At 38.3% G+C, this 18,155-nt stretch overlaps 2 protein-coding genes and 1 long non-coding RNA gene across 4 annotated transcripts; 1 reads left to right on the plus strand and 2 right to left on the minus strand.

The window, feature by feature from the left end:
• Positions 1–693: 693 nt before the first annotated feature.
• On the minus strand, positions 694–10,778 carry LOC147176700 (receptor for retinol uptake stra6-like). The gene is made up of 17 exons (XM_086072344.1): positions 10,542–10,778; positions 10,349–10,415; positions 9,419–9,504; positions 9,210–9,349; positions 8,807–8,973; positions 8,609–8,716; positions 7,801–7,871; positions 7,552–7,631; positions 7,415–7,476; positions 7,103–7,265; positions 6,947–7,022; positions 6,428–6,561; positions 4,607–4,724; positions 4,425–4,526; positions 4,164–4,327; positions 3,415–3,552; positions 694–2,012 (listed from the first exon to the last, which is right to left on the minus strand). The coding sequence occupies exons 1-17, from the start codon at positions 10,643–10,645 to the stop codon at positions 1,759–1,761; spliced, it is 2,034 nt and encodes a 677-aa protein (XP_085928470.1). The 5' UTR covers positions 10,646–10,778; the 3' UTR covers positions 694–1,758.
• On the plus strand, positions 8,203–10,785 carry LOC147176701 (uncharacterized). Its single transcript, XR_015094458.1, has 3 exons — positions 8,203–8,228; positions 9,222–9,397; positions 10,722–10,785. It is a non-coding gene; the product is annotated as an uncharacterized LOC147176701 (long non-coding RNA).
• A 1,557-nt stretch (positions 10,786–12,342) lies between these two features.
• On the minus strand, positions 12,343–17,644 carry nr2e3 (nuclear receptor subfamily 2, group E, member 3). Of its 2 annotated transcripts, none has more exons than XM_086072254.1 (8): positions 17,306–17,644; positions 16,334–16,484; positions 16,079–16,188; positions 15,667–15,951; positions 14,410–14,588; positions 14,020–14,260; positions 12,887–12,992; positions 12,343–12,811 (listed from the first exon to the last, which is right to left on the minus strand). In XM_086072254.1, exons 1-8 carry the CDS (start codon positions 17,397–17,399, stop codon positions 12,679–12,681), a joined length of 1,299 nt encoding a protein of 432 aa, XP_085928380.1. In that variant the 5' UTR covers positions 17,400–17,644; the 3' UTR covers positions 12,343–12,678. The 2 variants fall into 2 exon arrangements, with proteins under 2 accessions (XP_085928380.1, XP_085928379.1); XM_086072253.1 differs by having other exon boundaries at positions 16,085–16,188; positions 17,306–17,414.
• Between the last annotated feature and the right edge of the window lie 511 nt (positions 17,645–18,155).

Below are 18,155 nucleotides of genomic sequence, written 5' to 3' on the forward strand. Positions count from 1 at the left end.
TTAAATTGTTTCTTACAACCTGCGTTTCAGTATTGTGAATTTACTCTATTTTGCTCAAAAGGTAATTTTGGTCATGGTTTTTTTTAACTGCCTCCTATCGTCTTCCTTAAACTGTCAATTCAGGCATTCAAAAATAACACTTGTGTTTACTTTTATACTCAAACACTTTATCTCAGTAAAAGTTGAACATTGGTTGCTTCTGGAACACGTGTTCGCTTTTTAGTCAATAACAAGGAATTATATCTGTTGCTTAACAATGTACAGTAATGCGAATGTGAAGTGTGCAGATATATTGTACTTTGAACCACTTGGTTTTAACATGCCGTGTTTCACCAAATTGGAACTCTGACCTCATTCCTCCTATTGTCACGCTGCAATTGATCAGTCCTGATCAATATGTGTGTGTCAATATAGAACAACAAAGGGCCTGTGGACTTCTGCACTTTTAGTAGTTTGTTAAGTTGTACCAAGGCCGACTTGTGTATCTCATACATATGACCATCTCATATGTACGACCATGGGTTTACTGTGGAGGCACCGAATGTGGTAACCACAGCAACATTCACTTTCCTGAAGATGAACGATGAATCATCAGAAGCAGAGAAAAGGAGAAAGGGGCATCTGACAGACATATTTCAACATTGTAGTTGCGACATGTTAGTGAATGACAAAGATGGAAAAAAACAAACAATGTGAGAGCAACATTTTATTGTGACAATAGAAGAAAACAAGTTAATAATACATTTCATCTAAATGATCGATGTTGGCTAAAGACATTTGATATTACTGTTTGTAAAGTACAATACAATGTAAGGTTACAGATAAGCAAGCTTGGGGAGTAACGGAATCAGATTAAACAATTTTTTTTAACATTACAGTTACAGGAAAAAAAACATGTAATCGGATTACAGGTACATTTATTAAAAATGGGGATTACTTCGAGGGATTACTATTTCTACGATGAGAGAGAGAGAGACAGAGTGAGAGAGAGAGAGAGCGCGTGCACGCCCGTGCGAGTGGGACCGTTGCCACATGTCGGGGATGTGGGAACGAACTGACTAGTCGTGTTCTCCACACGCGGGAAGTTGGAAAAAGCTTCACGGACGGGAGGAGGAAATGGTGACCGGTATTCACTGGAACTCGGAGCGAAAATTTTGAGCTAAGGGTCCAGCGGCATGCTACGCGCTGTAGCTTCTTGCTAGCTAGCCCGCTAGCCTATAACCATAATGTGAGTTACACCTTCCAAACAAATCTTCATCACATCAATTCACTATTTAAACATCATGCACAACATATACACGGCTAAACTTGTGACTGGGATAAAAGTTCATTTTGCGGTTCTATCTATCTATCTATCTATCTATCTATCTATCTATCTATCTATCTATCTATCTATCTATCTATCTATCTATCTATCTATCTATCTATCTATCTATCTATCTATCTATCTATCTATCTATCAAACTGTGAGGTGCGGTTGCATTCAGTGACAGTTCGAAAACAGCAAATGGCCTTCAATCAATCAATAGCCTATTACACTATAATATGTGCGGGATTATAAATCACGGTTGGTGATTGTAGCACAGTAATCAGTGCCAGTGTGTTCTTGATCAGTTAAATTAACCTTCTCTTTAAAAAAAAATTAAAAAAAAATAATCTAGGGGCCTCAATTCCTCCTGACATTTCCACAATAATTTGCGGCATAAAAGCAACATGTGATGAATTTATTTTTTTAGAACACTGCAAACTGTTCTCAACTCAATCAGTTTTGTCTTGATTCTCGCTGGATGGAGCAGGCTCAGCGGATGACGCCTTGCTGGCTTCCCTCTTGCTGCTTGTCTGCTTGCTGCGTTTCTGGCTGCCGTTTAGGATGCTCTCCAAACTCTGAGTTGTCTGGAAGTGCTTCCTGGAGCCCAGGAGGGAAGGATTGTTGACCAGTGTGTACACCAACTGCCAGCGAGAGCGAATCCTACGACTGCTGCTCGACCTGCTCCGAGAACTCTCCTGGATCCCTGCAAACATGAACGCGTCACGTGACGTCACTCTTGCGCGCTTGCGATATGACTACGCAGTACAGTATGATGTATTCTTACTGTTGTGTCTATATCATCCTGCATACTGTTTCTATGTAGCTAAATAAGGTCACCAAAATTTTAGAACGCTTTTTGTTGGGTAGTTTTTAGTGACCAAATTATAAATTCCCAGAGACAAAAAATGTTGTTGTTTTTTTGGGGGACAACGTTTACATATATTAGTCCATAGTTTATATGGACATTATAGAAGGTGGACAATTAGCATTAATCTAAAACTGATGCCCAAATGTTGCCACTACACATTAGTGTGACATAAGAGATCATCAAGTGTACAATGGAAAATTATTCATTTCCACTTAAAAAGTATGGAAATTATTTATAAACTACAGATAATGCATCTTTGTACACACAAAAAGAAAAAGAAAAAAAAAGTAATATTTACTTTGGGGGAAAAACTGGGAACGTTTTTTCACTAAAAAATTCTAAGTAAACTTTACAAGAAGAGTTTTGTGAACATTTTACTTGTTCATATAAAAAAAAAAGGCACTCTACCACCTAAGCCATGCTTGACTAGCTTTATATTTGGGGGAGGCGGGGGGGGGGGGGGGTTGTTGTTTTTTTTTTACAAACTGGCCAAATGTACTCAAAATTCTCCTTGTAAAATTTACTTTGAATTAGATTTTTTTTTTCAAGTAAATATCACTCCCCATTTTTTTAAACTATCTATGCCAGCGACGAATGACAGGCTAAGCAATTAAAAGCTCTTCCACTAGATGGCAGATGGTACATAAATAACCTGTGTGTCCGCTTTTTGTGACATTTTTGTTTGATGCTCGGCCTATACAGTGATCTTTTTTTCTTTCCGTGATGTAAATATATGTCCATTATATACACTAGGAAACACTAATCTAAAACAGGTGAAAGGTGAGTATGCGTATGGATAATAGTCAACAATCAACATTAAGTCTGTATTTTTAAGTGAAACAAAATGCATAAAAAACATTGCCAAGATTCATACACTCATTATGGGCATGAGAGATTTTATACAAGAGTTGGGAATCTATTTGTATTTTGTGAGGCAGATGTGCTAACCACTATTTCAACGTGCTGCTCTCTTTCTGCATGCCAGGCACAAATATTAGCGATGAACATAGTGAAGATGTGCGTGCTATTTGTTAGGATCCGGCCAGGTTGAGAATACAATTGCAAAAGTGCTCCCATTTACGGAATGTAAAAAAAGAAAACAAGGCAAATTGGAATCATCAAAACTAAACTACGTTAAATTAATTACAAAAAGCTGATATAAAACAACAAACAAAACAGTTCCACAAAATTCAGCAATGATCCAACAAAGACTGACAAGAAATGATGAAATGCGTACCTTCCTCTGCATCTCGTATTTTTTGGCCCACTCGTCCCCCTTCCCGCGATATGTCCAGCAGCAACCCGCAGAAAGCTTTCATCACCGGGTGCGTCTGGCTCACCTCCACCTTCAGAAAGTGTGTGTAGTAGTGGTATGCTGGTGGGGTCCAAAACACACATGGACGCCAATTCAACCATTTAAATCTATATTCGTCTATCAATTGTGCTGTTGTTATTGTTAAGTTATTAACATTGTTTTTCAGTTTCAATTGATATTTTAGCCGTTTTGGATTTAGTTATAGCTGTGTAGCTCAATGAATGGGATTGTCTATTGTATCTGTCTCACTCTCCTGAGAAAATAAGGGAGTGTATGTAGTCTGGTACCTGTCTCTGTCGGAAGAGACAGGCTGATGTATGATTGTTTTTCTCTAATCTGATTTATACCTATGGGAACTCGGAGAGGGAGTAGACTGGTATTCACTGAGTTGTAAACAAATGTACTGTGGGCTGATGGGAGGAGACTTTTCGTATTCACCCACTTTTCAATAAATAATAATGTGCCGGAGTAGAGAGACACAATCTGATGGAACACGGCTTCAGTGTCGTCAGTTTTTGTCATCAGAAGCTTCTGATAATTATAATACCTTTGCAAAGGGACTTCTTCACCAGAATCTCACCATTCAGTTAATTGAACACGCAAAGAGTACAATACAAATATTATCTACTCTAACATTATCAATGAAATGTTTTGCTGATAATGGTTTCTACCTGGGTCGTAGGCTTCTGCAGTGCGGTGCAGCAGACTGATATCGACGCGGCCGAGATGCACGATGTTGTACAACGCTGCGATGACCATTCGCCATATCGCCACAATCAGCCCCACCACGGTGTTGATGAGAAACAGCAGGTATGTCAGAAGGAACAAACTCTCCCTGGCAACACAACAAACACGTTCAGTTTAGTGCTTCCCTTTCTAGCGGAAAATATGGAGCGTGAGGATTCCCTCGAAATGAGCGACACGTGTTGTACCTGTTATTTAAATCTCTGGTGCCAGCATCTTTTTTGACAAAGGCAAATTTAGCAGCGACGTGTTGAAGCAAAGTGACCAGGATGACAGTAACCCACGCAGGCCTGATGAATGTGAAAATGCGTTAAATGTTTGCGCATTGAGAATGAAAACACAACAAATGGATGCATTTTTGCCGACTGACCAAGCCTTGCCAGCAATCTCGAAGACCATTAGGTTCCGCCTGTGAAAGATGGGGATGATGATAAGGAAGACCAGGAACAAAAAGCAGATGAAAAACACCACAGTCTGGATCACCATACCTGCCAAGATATCAGGAGAGAAAAAAACAAACATTTATTTTTGCAGGTCTTTAACATGCAGAGTATAAAACACATTTCAGTACAGTGAACTTCTATACTACTAAGACTACAAAACAAGAGTTGCTCACATATCGTAATAAACAGATTAATATATTTCAAAATGGGAAATAAATCAGATGTTCACTGTAGTAATTGTCATTTGCGCTTCAATGCATATTCGTCGTGAAGTACTGTCAGTCAAATAATGGACTAAGTTTAGGTAAAATGATCAAACATCTGAACTCAGTCCACTACTGATCGTTTGATGAAAACATCTTTAGTCCTGTCTGGTCTTGAAGAGACAATGCGCATTAATCAATGTCGTGCAATGTCCAATGTTGTTTATATGCCCGGTGAGCAACATAAAGCTAATTTTCATTGCCAGTCCCTTGGGCAGATCTAAGAGCCAACCTAAAATGAGACTTCTACAAAAATGCATCAGAAAATACATCAATATTACAAAAATAAATTTCCTGTGCAAGTGATTGTGCTCACAAATCTGTCTCATTCAATGAGAGCAAATTTGGCCTGACTTCAGCCACTGTTTGTGCAGAGGTCTAAGGGCCATTGCTTTTGTTCAAAGCAAACATGGTGAAGCAGCATTTAGTTGTTATGCTGCACAGAAATGGAATAAGTTAAATCAGCCTTGAGTGTCTGATTAAGGTATTTTAAACATTTTAAAATCAGTTTCACAGTATGCTCGTTTGATACTTTTAGAAACGTATTTGATTTATTTACTTTTTAAATGTATTTAAGGACTATTTATGTGTTTAAAGTAGCACTAAGGAACTTTTCAACCTTAATCAAATATGTTCATAACTCTTCTGATGAAACATCGACTTAAAACGAGTTGAATGGTACCCTTCATGTCCTGAGGGGACATGAAGGGTACCATTCAACTGGTTATCATTTTTACTGGCAATAAGCAAGTTTGAGGAGGATGGTAGGAACACTGCCACATAAAAAACTACAAATGTGCTGACTGCTTTATGGGATACGTCACTTCCCCCTTTCCCCATTCGTTACAAAGACAGAAGTCAATTTGAATGTCAACGTTCGCTGGCGTGAGTTAAAAAAGTTACGCAATGCGCTTATCTTCATGGGAAATGCGGTCTTCTTTCAGGCATAACAGTACCGCTTTTGTCCATATGGCGTCGCCATAATCAACGTAAACTGAAAGTTCCTTACACTCTAAAAACAGTTGGGTCAAAAATAACCCAAATATGGATAACAAATTGACCAATCCACTTCATGGGTCAATTTGACCCAACTTTCTGGGTTGTTTTATACAAAATGACCCAATTTTTTGAGCCAAGTAAAGGATCTGACCAATATTTACGAGTTGTTTTACACTAAAAGACCTAATTCTTGACTCAAACTTGGGTCACATTGACCCAAGTAGAGGATTGGTCCATTTTTTTCCCATCATTGGGTTATTTTTGACCCAACTGTTTTTAGAGTGTAGTGTTGCTTAAAATGTTGACTTGTAGTCATTTTGGCAAGATCTGCTCCTGAATATTATTAGCGGTTGTGTTTGTAAATGCTTTAAGGTGTTGTGTCTGCTTCTGTAAAGCACATTGAGTTGCCTTGTGTTTAAAATATTTGGGCTTTATGACACTGTAATAACATTGCAATTACAAAGGTGAAATATTTTGGATCTTTACCCAAACAGACGATTGCCGCTTGGTATCCAGTCAAGCCCATCCAACAGACAACACCCGATTTCGATGGACGAAGGCTCTTCTGGCTGTTGTAGAGGTTGTAAACTTCTCCCTTGTACAGTCCACGCAGATTTAACCTGAAGCACAGAGCACAACGATAGGAAGGGTCATTTTTATATAATCATTCATCCACTTTCTAAAGTGTGTTTCCTCATAGGGTCACAGAGGTGGAGCTAATCCCAGCTAACATTAGCAAGAGGCGGGGTCAATTCCGGAGTGGTCACAGGAAAAGTAGAGACAAACAACCATTCACTATTACATTTACACTTACGGACAATTTCGTCATGAAAGAAACTATCTTACTGTTATGTTTGGGAGCTAGAAAACTAGAGAATCGACACAGCAAGGCCAGAGTTAAGATCTGAACTCTGGTGAAGGAGCCGACATGCTAACCACTAGCCACCATGTTGCTAAGCTACAATACAAACATTTCTTGGTAGCTACAGACTACAATTGCAAGACCTGTGGAGCACCATGGTCCTCATGAGCATAACCAGACTGACCACACAAGACAGAGTCATTGCGCAGAGGTAGCAGACTGAAGAAGAAAGAAAAACACAGCAAAGTTATATAGAATCTCTACCAATCCAAATGCCTTTTTATTAGAATGTCCCAAACCTTCCAGAAGCCAAGTGTAGAAAGTGACGATTTTGACAACCTCCATTCTGTCATCGGAGAGGATGATCCCAAATCCCAGTAAGAGGAAGGCGATGTTCTCATCAATACCGGCACGGACAATATGGAGAGTTGGGACAACCAATACAACTAACAACAAGGCTGTCTGAAAGACAAAAATGCACATGATCCGCTGTGTAAAGACCTAAATATTCATTAATTTATGTCTTCTTCTTTTTTAACACCAGATTCGTGTTACTTGTTTATTTATCCATGTAATCAAGACAGTATATGTAAGTGTTAAAGGTCACTTACATGGTATATCGCCACCAAAGCCACAAATACTGATACAGCCAGCTTTAGAGGGAAATGAAACACTAAAAGAGGAAAGAGAAAAAAAAAAAGGTTGAGGGGATTTGAGAATTAATATTTTTTAAGTAAAAGGCACACACCCTTTTCCGGAATATAAATATAATTCTTAGGCACTTCCAGTAGTCTCTCCATCAATGTTGGTTTGCCAGACGTGGAGGAACTGCAACAAACAAAAACAACCAGTCACGGCTCACTAAGGTTTTAATCAGCAATTCATAACTTTAGAAGTACATTTAAGAATATGAGAGTTGGTTTTATTTGGCGCTTAAAACACATACATTGCCTTCAGCTGATTTAATTGGATTAGTACTAAACAAGTTTCCAGTCACCTAATTGCTGATGGCTTCTTCTTTTTGAGAAGGCATTTTACATAGTCGCTGTAGTAGGAGCTGTCGAGATCCTGGGAGAAAAATCATTCAGACCTTAGTCAAATGTTTTGTTAAGGAATACAGACAAAACAATCTATTTTCTATAACTGTTCTCACCACTGCATGTTTATCTAAACTTCTTATATTTAGATTTATATTGTTCCCACATGTATTTGATATTAATTTATAGTGCAGCCCATGTTCAGAGGGTGGTCATTTTGTTGTATTGCTTAATAGTTGAGATTGTGATTAGATACTATTCTATAAGGAGGTTGTAATTACTAACGCCGACCAGCAGAGGGCAGCGTTCGCTACTTAGTGTGCATGGTGGAAGGGGAGCGTCACATTCTAAATCAAAGAAGAGCCACACACAAGGTGAAAACATTCGTGTATGTATGCTAACCTTATGGATAAAACATCACATTTTGTGTTTTTCAGAAAATCAAAATAAAAACAATTAAAAATGAAATGGGTAGCTACAGACTGCATTCTGTACCACGCTACTCTGATGTCAAAATAAGACCTTGTATGTATTTGTATTTTTGTGCATGTAAAGAAGATAAAAAAAACAAAAAAAAACATCATAGGTCTTGTACAATCCGCTCAAAAATGTTGAGTTATGTCCACCCTGCTCACAAAAAGCTATTTTATTGTAATCATGAATGTTGTTCCAATATATGTTGTTCAGTGTCAGTGATTCAATGTTTTATATGAGCTCATGTTCTCAGTGGACAAAGAGAAGGTGAGGTGAGCGACAAGCATTTCTCACCTCTTCTGACTTTGTTCCTCTGAAAAACAGCAAAGGGAACTGGACGCAAAGATACACCAGGCAGGCCAGCTGAGGCAAACTCGCAAGCAAGGAGTAGAACTTATACAGCTGTGAAAAAAATGGGTCAGATGTGCTATTAAGATGTTGGACCTAACAGAAGAAACTAAACACATACACTTAATGTCAATAATGTGTTACCTCCGGAGTCTTTGGGCAGTCCAACTTCTGCCACAGCTGCACAGCAAAATGGCTGACGGAGAGCAGAGTTCCAAATACATAACCGGCCTTGTGCTGCAGCGTGCTACAAACCATCAGAGGGTAGTAGAGAACTGGATAGTAGAAGATGGCCGTTATCTTCATGAACTCTAAACAAAACATGGACATAACATTAATGTTTCATTTCTTGTCGTTTCTTTATTTATAGAGCACTTTAAAACAGCCGTTGAATACAAAGTGGTAGGCCTACATGGGGTAAAAATGAGCCTAGATTACAATAACAAATAGTTTAAAAAACTAAATAAAACAAGGAAGAGTTTCATGCTGAGCTAAAAGCCATGGGATAAAATGAGAGACATATTTTCTTTGCACTCCAAATGTGCACCTTTGATTTCAGCTGGAGTGTCTTTGGAGAAAGGCAGTGGATCAGGTGCGATCACCAACATGGCCAGCTTGCTGAACAGCAGTCCAAACACAGCCATCGCCACACCTTTCTTCTGTGTCTGATCCAGGAAGTTGCTGGGACTGGGAGATCAAACAGGAGCATCAAAACGCGTCTCACAGACATAATCGGTAAGCAGAAATCAAGCATACCTTAAGATGCTGGAGGATCCTCTTGTAAATCCTTGGCAGAGTTTATTTCTCCTGCTTAGAACTGCCAGAATGAGCATAATCACCAGCTAGAAGCAAAACAAAAACGAAAATTTTACACTATTATTATTATTTTTTTAAATTAATGAGTTGATGGGACTGTAAATCATGGATTTCATCCCATTTGTGGCATGGTGTTTTTTTTTTTTAAATTTTTTTTTATATACAGCTGTCATAATTTGCAATTTTTTTTATTACTCGGTTCACAACATTAGCAAAGCTTTGCGAACGTGCTTTGTGTACTTTTACTTAACTGACTCATTATTTCTACTTTAACTCATTTGCTCCCCCAAAACGTATAAATACGTTCTATTTCAAATATTACCATGCTCCCAAAGACGTGTTTTTATGTTTGTTATGTTTTTTTTTAATGCAAAGAGCATACGGAAGGCTTTAATGCAGCCCGTGAACTGAAGAGAATGCTGGAAGCAATGGCAGTTATTACAAAAACGACCAACAGGTGGCAGCAGAGTTTAAGAGATCAACCAGGGCCATCTTGCAAAAAGTTATTTTACCCATTCTTTTAAACAGATTTCTGAATAATGATGAAACTTAATTATATTCTAATGCTAATTGTTGCAAAACGAAAACAGATAGAACTTTTTTTTTCTTTTTCTTTAAAAAAAAAAAATTCCCAATGAAAGAAGAGACTCTAATATTTCTTTTGGCAGGTTCCATATTTTTATAGCAATAGAACACAATATTCCGTGGGCCTTGCAAAGTCAGTCAAAATCCAGTAAAACAGCCGTGAGCAAAGGGGGTCGCTTCAGTAAAAATGTCTGGGAGTGAAATTAACAGTGTCATTTTCATACACACGTATCTTTACAGATTATGGGTAAAATTGCCAGATCGTCTTTTTCATTGTGTACTTACCGATATAGAGAGTATGCACATGTGAAATATTGCATCATTCGCTGTTGGGTCACACGGTAAAATGACTCTGCAAAAGAAATGTGTATGCAAATCAACTAAGCAAAACTGTAGCTAGCAATTAACTACTATTGATCAAATGGTAGTACAAAATTACAGGACGATTGAGACAAGGAATTTCTTGGCCGATACTTACTCTTTGGGAGGCTTTGTAGGCTCCGGGTTATTGGAGTACCAGTCAGAGTAATCATAGTAGGAATATTCAATAGGTTCAAATTCATCCTTGCTGTTGTTCATCATGCCTGCTTGGTGAAGTCCAACTGGCGACGCAGGACAAACGAAACCTCTTCCTCCTCTCGTTCCGCCTTCAATTCAGGTAACACGGGCCCGAGCCGCTGGTGCTGATGCGATGGTGGGACCAAACGGCGCAACGCATTCCAGTAAGTGTTAAGAATTAAACACAGTAGATTAGCTGCTGCACATGGGGGGCGTGGAAGAACATTTTGACCTAAAGTGAACCCTGATTCCCAGTCTCGATTAACGGCGCTGTTCAACCTATCTCTCAAGGTTGAACAGTGTACCGCTGCAAATTTACGGATCAACATTAGCTGATTCAAATAGGCGCTGATTAAAAAATAAAATAAAATGAATAATAAATCTGGAACCTATCTTGTTTTATTGGCTAAAACCTCCATCCACTGTTTTTGGTGCCATCTTGTGTTATCCTGGTGTTGAAGTGAGTTGCAGAACTTCATAAAGTCACTTCTTTACAAAATTACTCCATATCATTTAACAGCACATAAACATCCAACAATATCTTGAAATATTCTGTATGTGAAAACCAGTTAACGTCATTTTCATGCTGCAATGTGGATTTAACCTTCATGCCTCGCTCTGCCTGTTACTGAAGAGACTAATCCCATTACAAGATGAAAATCTCGGGCCTAAACAAAGAAAGTTTTGTTTGCGGCCACCTTGGGAATTTGTTTTGAACTCTTTCTAAAGTTAGAGATGTGAAAATGGCGCTGTTGTAGATTCGTTCATTCATTTGTCTAACAAGACGGAGGTATTCAGTTAGCACTTTCAAATGATGCGCCGAAGTGCACCTCTGATTATATACATATCAGTAGTCACATTTTCACACGCTCAAAGACAAACTTGCTGACAATTTTAAAGTAGTGTGTGAGCTCCTTCATATGACAGAAGCTATGAGGCCCAACTGAGATTTTCAGTTGCAAGAGAATCATGCTAAGCTGCTGCTATTGCAACATGAACAAGAGACTAAAACACTACAGATGTGGAAAAAAAACGTTTGTTTGCTATATTTGGCTGAGAACAAACACATTAAAAGCATTATGGCAATTTCTTTTTTCCTTTGCTTTTTAGATCTTGGTGCAATGCAAAGGTGCGAAAGGTTTAAAAATAAAATATTTTGCTTCTAATGGCCATAGAATTACGCTAAAGTTACAAGTTAGAAGTATCTTGCTGCTATTTTTTTCTTAGTTTATTTCTAAACTGTACTCAGCTATCAAGCCTATAATGAATTGTCCAAATTTAGCCAAATTAAAAATATTGTGAATTTTCACATTTTTACTTAGACGTGAGGTGCAGTGATTGATATTTTTTTCTTTATTTTAATTGCAGAAATAACTTTTGGCTGTCATATCTTTGATTGCCACTGGAGGCAGCAGAGGCCAGTTGTTGACTGTAAGCTCCACGTTTGTGTAACGTGTACCTTTACACTCGCTAGGAAAACACACACAAGCGTGCTCACACACACACTGCATGGCTGGCTGGCCATAATTGTACATGTTCATTAGTACTTTATACAAACTAGGGATTCATACTAATTATTAATTGGCAATTTTTTTTTAAAGCACATGTAAATATAGAATATTATAGAATTAATGCAGGCCACTTATAAATTGCTACACTTAATTAATATGTAATGAGGTTTTTTTTTTTTATTACGGAAAGCCATAAAATAAGAAACCAAATTGAAAATGTTTCTGCTTCTTTATCAAGACAATGACAACATGAATACACACTCATGCTGATGACATTCCATCGATCAAATTGTGCAATTTAATATTCGGTGGATGAAGAAGACAGAAAATTGCAGACGACTGTGACACTGAGCTACTTAATACAAAAATCAAATTGTTAACAATATACAAGCAAAACGAAATATAATAATTACCAGGCGTGGCAACAGCAAACACAAAGTGACCATACAATTAAGATTAACCTTAAAAGAGTTAACAAAGCAGCAATCTGCCAATCCACTGTCCTCCACACTGGCTGAAGACTGCACGTTTTTCCAGTTAGCAGAATCAGTTTTTAAACATGTCGCACAGCAGTTTCTCCATCGGAGTGTTTCCGATGGTCCGGTGGAAGAACAGCAGCTCGATGCGCTCGGAATTCACAAAACGTAACGACGGCAGAAGAAGCAGCAGCTTTCCGAACCTAAACAAACAAAAGTCCATATCATTGCTACATTCTTATCATTATGAACGATGACGAGATGTGATTGTTTGTTACCTGGCGGGTTGACCCGGGTAGTGAGAACGAATATGTTGTCCCAGCATCACGTGCGACTGATCCTGAAGGTTCTCCACTTGTTCTGGATCTTTTAGACCACGAGTCTCTGACGATAACAAGGAGTGAAGTGAGTGAGAAAAATGAATAAATAATGTGATTTGGTGGTGTATGTTCAACCTTTTTATACAGCCACCGCAATTTATAACAATATCTGGTAACTTATATGGCATACATGTGCAAATGTCTGCCACGTGCCATTATTATTTTAAACAATGATTACGTATTTTAAGTATTGTGAGTGTATAAACATTTCATCATTCCGATGTCATAAATACATGCATCAATTTTTATTTTTATTCTTTAATTTACCCTCTGATGATATCGAATGGGGTTTAAAGATTGTTTTTGACAATATAAATTAATAATAATAATTAATTTTTATAAATTTATTTTATTAATAGTGGTATCAAGCAATTACATTTTTAATCGTAATTAATTGGATGACTTCAATAGTTAACTCAGGATTAATCACAAATTTTATATCGGTCCTAAATGTAAAATATTTAAGTTTTCATACTCTTGTTAACATAAAAGTGGTAAAATATGTTAAACTAATAAAAATATGGCTGCATCTTTTAGTCATTGATAAAGTCATTTCATAATAATTCATAAAATTTAGTTAAAATTAAAAATATGTACTTACTGTAAAAAAACGAGTGTGATGTTGATTTGTGTTTAGGTCATTTTTCTGCCACTTGAAAGCGTTATTGCATTTGTAAGATGTTGGTGACAGCTTAGTGCATTTTTCTTTTCATATTAAGAATCTAGCTAATCTTTAATATGAAGTCACTTGTGAAAGTCTGCACATTTTTAACCCCAGTTTCCACATATTGCATTATTATGAAATGTATTACTGCTAAATTTTGACGTGTAGGTGTATGCTGTCCCCCAGTGTAGGCTTTCCAAGTAAAGGGGCGGTCATTAATTGCGCGTAAAAAAGAATTTGTTGCATTAAAGGAACTTTAAATTAACTAAATATTGACACACTAATTTTTACACCCCTAATTAGAAATTTATATTAATATTAATTTATTTATATTACTTTACTGAATAAAAAAAATAAACCTCCTCACCAGGCTTAAAGAGCACAATGGCTTTGAGGCAGGCGAACTCCGTGGGGTCGACGGCGAGGGCCTTAAAGCGGCTGAAGACCTCCTGCAGGAGTCTCAGGTCCAGGCTGGTGTAGCTGGTCTTGCCCTGCATGCCTGGGCACAGGTCTGACAGGGAGAGCAGGGGGCAGCTGTCCAGCGGCAGAGACCACTGGATGGCGCACAAGAGGAAGAGCTCGCTCCATGCCTCCTCAAGTAGGATCACCTGCAGGGACACCAAAAGGTTGAAACCTAGACCAGCGCTGTGATACATTCTTCAGATGACAGTTTCAAACTGGCAGTCCATCAAATATTTATCCAGTAAATCCTCAGAGTGAATGTGTCACTGAGCACCTGCTGTGCAGGAATTCTCACCTGGTCCCTGAAGGGCAGGTTGGAAAATACCGGCAGGTTTTTAGCCCACTTGACCGACATAAAGAGGAGCCTCGCCGAGGTCTCGTACACGTTTTCCGAGGTGGACGGGTAAAGTGCCATGTGGTATTCCGACGACGCTCGCTCGGGCTCGTTGCCGGTCACGTCGATGTTCTCGTCAACTGGAACGGAGGAGGAAATGTTACAGGGATGGCTTCTACTGATGATGATTGTGGTAGTGTGTTTTTAGGTTCTCTGAGTAATATTTGTAAAATCAAGTAATCAGTAAAGTAACTAGGTTACTTTTAAAATCAAGTCATCGATAAAGAAACTAGGCTATTTTTAAAAGCAGGTATTTAAAAAAGTAATTAAGTTACTTTTAAAAATCAAGCAAGCCCTAAAGTAACTAAATTAGTTTAAAAAATCAAGTAATAATTAAAATAGCTAAGTTACTTTTTCAAGGTAACTGTGGCAAAACTGGACTAAACAAAAACTAATTTTCCAGGGGCAACAAGCAACCTCTTATTATCGACTTTTACAATAAAATAAAAATCAGGTAATCAGTTAAGTAACTTGGTTACTTTTAAAATCAAGTTATTAGTAAAGTACCGGTAACTAAAGTTACTTTAAAAATAAAGTTATCGATAAAGGAACTATGGTTTTAAAAGCAGGTATTTAGAAAAGTAATCAAATTACTTTTAAAATCAAGCAATCACTAATGTAACTAAGTTGCTTTTAAAATCAAGTAATCAATAAAGTAGCTAAATTACTTTTTCAAGGTGACTATGCCAAAACTGGACAAAGCAAAATACTTACTTACAAGTAGCAGACTTTTAAAATCAAGTAATCAGTAAAGTAATGGGGTTACTTTTCAAATTAATTAATTAGTAAAGTAACTACGTTACTTTTAAAATCAAGTAATCCCTAAATTAATAAAGTTATTTTTTTTAAATCAAGTAATCAGTAAAATAATTAAGTTACTTTTAAAACCAAGTAACTTCAAGGTACCTGGGGCAAAGCTTGACGAAAATCATGCACACTTTCCGTGTGCAACAAGCAGCCGCCTCTAATTATCGACAAGTTGATGCCAAAGGTCACGTGAAAACAAAACATTTTGGGCTCTTAAGTGCAGCAAAGTGAAAATACCGTCAACCTTGGGCCCTTGGAATCATCATCGCACTAATACCATGTAAGCGTGGTTCTGTTTTCTCCCATTTTGTGCCCTTTCAAAAATATTTATGAAAGTAAAAGACTCCTCACCATCCTCAGGCTCCAGCTTGGCGCAGGTCTCGGCCGTCATGAGGCTGGCCATGAAGCGGTGGTTGTTCTGCGGGCTGACGCAGCGCTGGGGGGCCACAGAGGAGGTGATGGCTACGGACGAGGTGATGTGGGGCCATGTGATGACGGAACCATTGGAGGAAGAGGATGAAGAGGACGAGGAGGTGGGCTCCCGTGTGGTTGCCAGGTGCTCCTTCTCATGGTCCACATCGATGGAGTCCAGACGCACCTGAGCTGTGCTGCGGGGCTGCCGCTCGTTCTGCACAGCTGCGATTCGCATGGAAACAGCAGGATGGGAGAAATTGATTGGCTTGCAGTATGTCAATCATCATGTAAGTTCACACGCTTCTAAATGCTACACACTGGCCCTTTAAATGGAATCCCCCACACACACATTTACCATCTTTATTCATGCCCGCCTGCAGGCACTTTTTCAGCCGGCACGCTTGGCACTGGTTGCGATGAGCTTTGTCCACTGGACACATGCCGGTACCCGCCTGACACCTACAAAAAAACAAAAAACAAATTTGTTGTCACTAATCAAGCTTAATATAACTCCACACATCAAATAGCTTTGTTTGACACGGAAGTCACTTGAACAAAACTTGTTTTCAAAAATCATGTGGTGACGTTGAGTACACTGTCCTACCTGTAAATGAGTCTCCTCCTCACACTGCGTTTGAAGAAGCCGCTGCAGCCGTTGCAGGCATAAATGCCGTAGTGTTTTCCGCTGCTGGTGTCGCCGCACACTTTGCAGACCAGAGCAGGGCTGAGGGCTTTGCCAGGGGCCGGACTCTTGGCTGAGGGCCAAAGACAAATCGGTTAGTAGCGTTCATCCAGCGATGAATTGTGTCATACATGGTAGGCCTGCCATCTGTGGGGGTGTGAGCCGAGTGTGCATGAAGCTGGCAGTGTGACAAGACGCAACGGCTTATTTAGTGGATAATTGTGAAGTTAAAGCAATGAATGAATAGAGGCAAATAAGTTACACAAACTGAAATGAATCCAAACAAGGAAATTCAATGGGTTATTATTATTATTATTATTATTATTATTATTATTATTATTATTATTATTATTATTGTTATCTCTCTGTAGCAATTTTTTTCAAACAGCTGAGTGTGAATGAAGCTGGTGAGACCATTATTTAGTGGGTAATTTTGAAGTTAAAACAATGAATGAATAGTGACAAATAAGTTACAGAAACTGAAATTAATTCCAACAATGAAATTAAATGAGTTAATAATAATCATCATCATCATCATTATAATAATAATAATTATTATTATTATGATTATTATATTATAATATAAATATTATATTATTATAAAAAATAATATAATATTTTTGAAAATAATATTATTATTACATACATAATAGCAATAATAATAATAATTATTATTATTATTATTGCTATTATGTATGTAATAATATTATTTTCAAAAATATTATATTATTTTTTTATTATTCATCAACATTGTAATAATAATAATAATAATATTGATAAAATAATTAAAATAATAATAATAATTTATTATTATTATTATCATCTCTCTCTGTAGCAACTGTTGATGGTCTTTCCTTTCACCTGTTGCTCCTGAAGCTGAACTACGGCTCTCACCTCCTCTGCTGTCATCCGTCCCGCCGCTCCCAGTCGACTCAGCGGGCGAACAGGATGGCGCCATGGGTATCTTTGTCAGGTGATCCTCCATCATTTTTGCTGAAAATGTCTTTTTTTTTCTAAATGATGATTGACAAAGGGGAAATAACCGTCCCCCAATCTTGAAACAGTGTCAGGTATCCAAGACAAAAAAAAATAATAGGGGGCCCGCTACAGCTCCCAATGTGCGGATGGCAACCTGAGTCCCCTGCAGAGCCCGTCTACTAGCTTCTGGTGTGGAGATGCAGATTTAAACCCACACTTGCTGCACAGGTTGTACGTCCTCCCACCGACCATCCGGGTCCGTCACTGTCTGTGGGTGCTCCTCGGTGGCACCTCCTCAAAAGGGAGCCGAGGGGGGGGGGTGGGCGCTGGGGATTAGCCCCAAGTGCTGTGTAAGCAGCATGCTTATTTGTCATCCTCTTAATCTTTACTGTTCATCGAGTGGATCAATCAGTCACATTGCCTGTACATTGGTGATGCTAAGTCTGAGAAAATGTGATGACCTCTGGAAGAGTTGTAACTTAAAGTCTTTAGAGTCTCGTCAGTGTGTCCGTCAACACTGCTCTTCAATTCCTGCATTTATCGGGGCGGGGGCTCGTGTAATTATATTTACATGTCTCTTCAATTTGAGTGAGACACATCATATGTTTAATCTGTGTGATTGCCTCACATTCAAAATGAATGCTCGTGTTTGCTCAGGAGCTGCCCGTTAACTTCCATTTTGCTCTTTTGGACAAAATGCATATCACCTGCTTCCCCTTGGTACCAGGGTGAGGGGTTATAGGGGGGTTAATAAAAATTGGAATAT

This window comes from Leptonotus elevatus, chromosome 3 (genome assembly GCF_054856555.1).
Source record: "Leptonotus elevatus isolate MCC_2025b chromosome 3, RoL_Lele_1.0, whole genome shotgun sequence".
Classification (NCBI taxonomy): domain Eukaryota; kingdom Metazoa; phylum Chordata; class Actinopteri; order Syngnathiformes; family Syngnathidae; genus Leptonotus; species Leptonotus elevatus.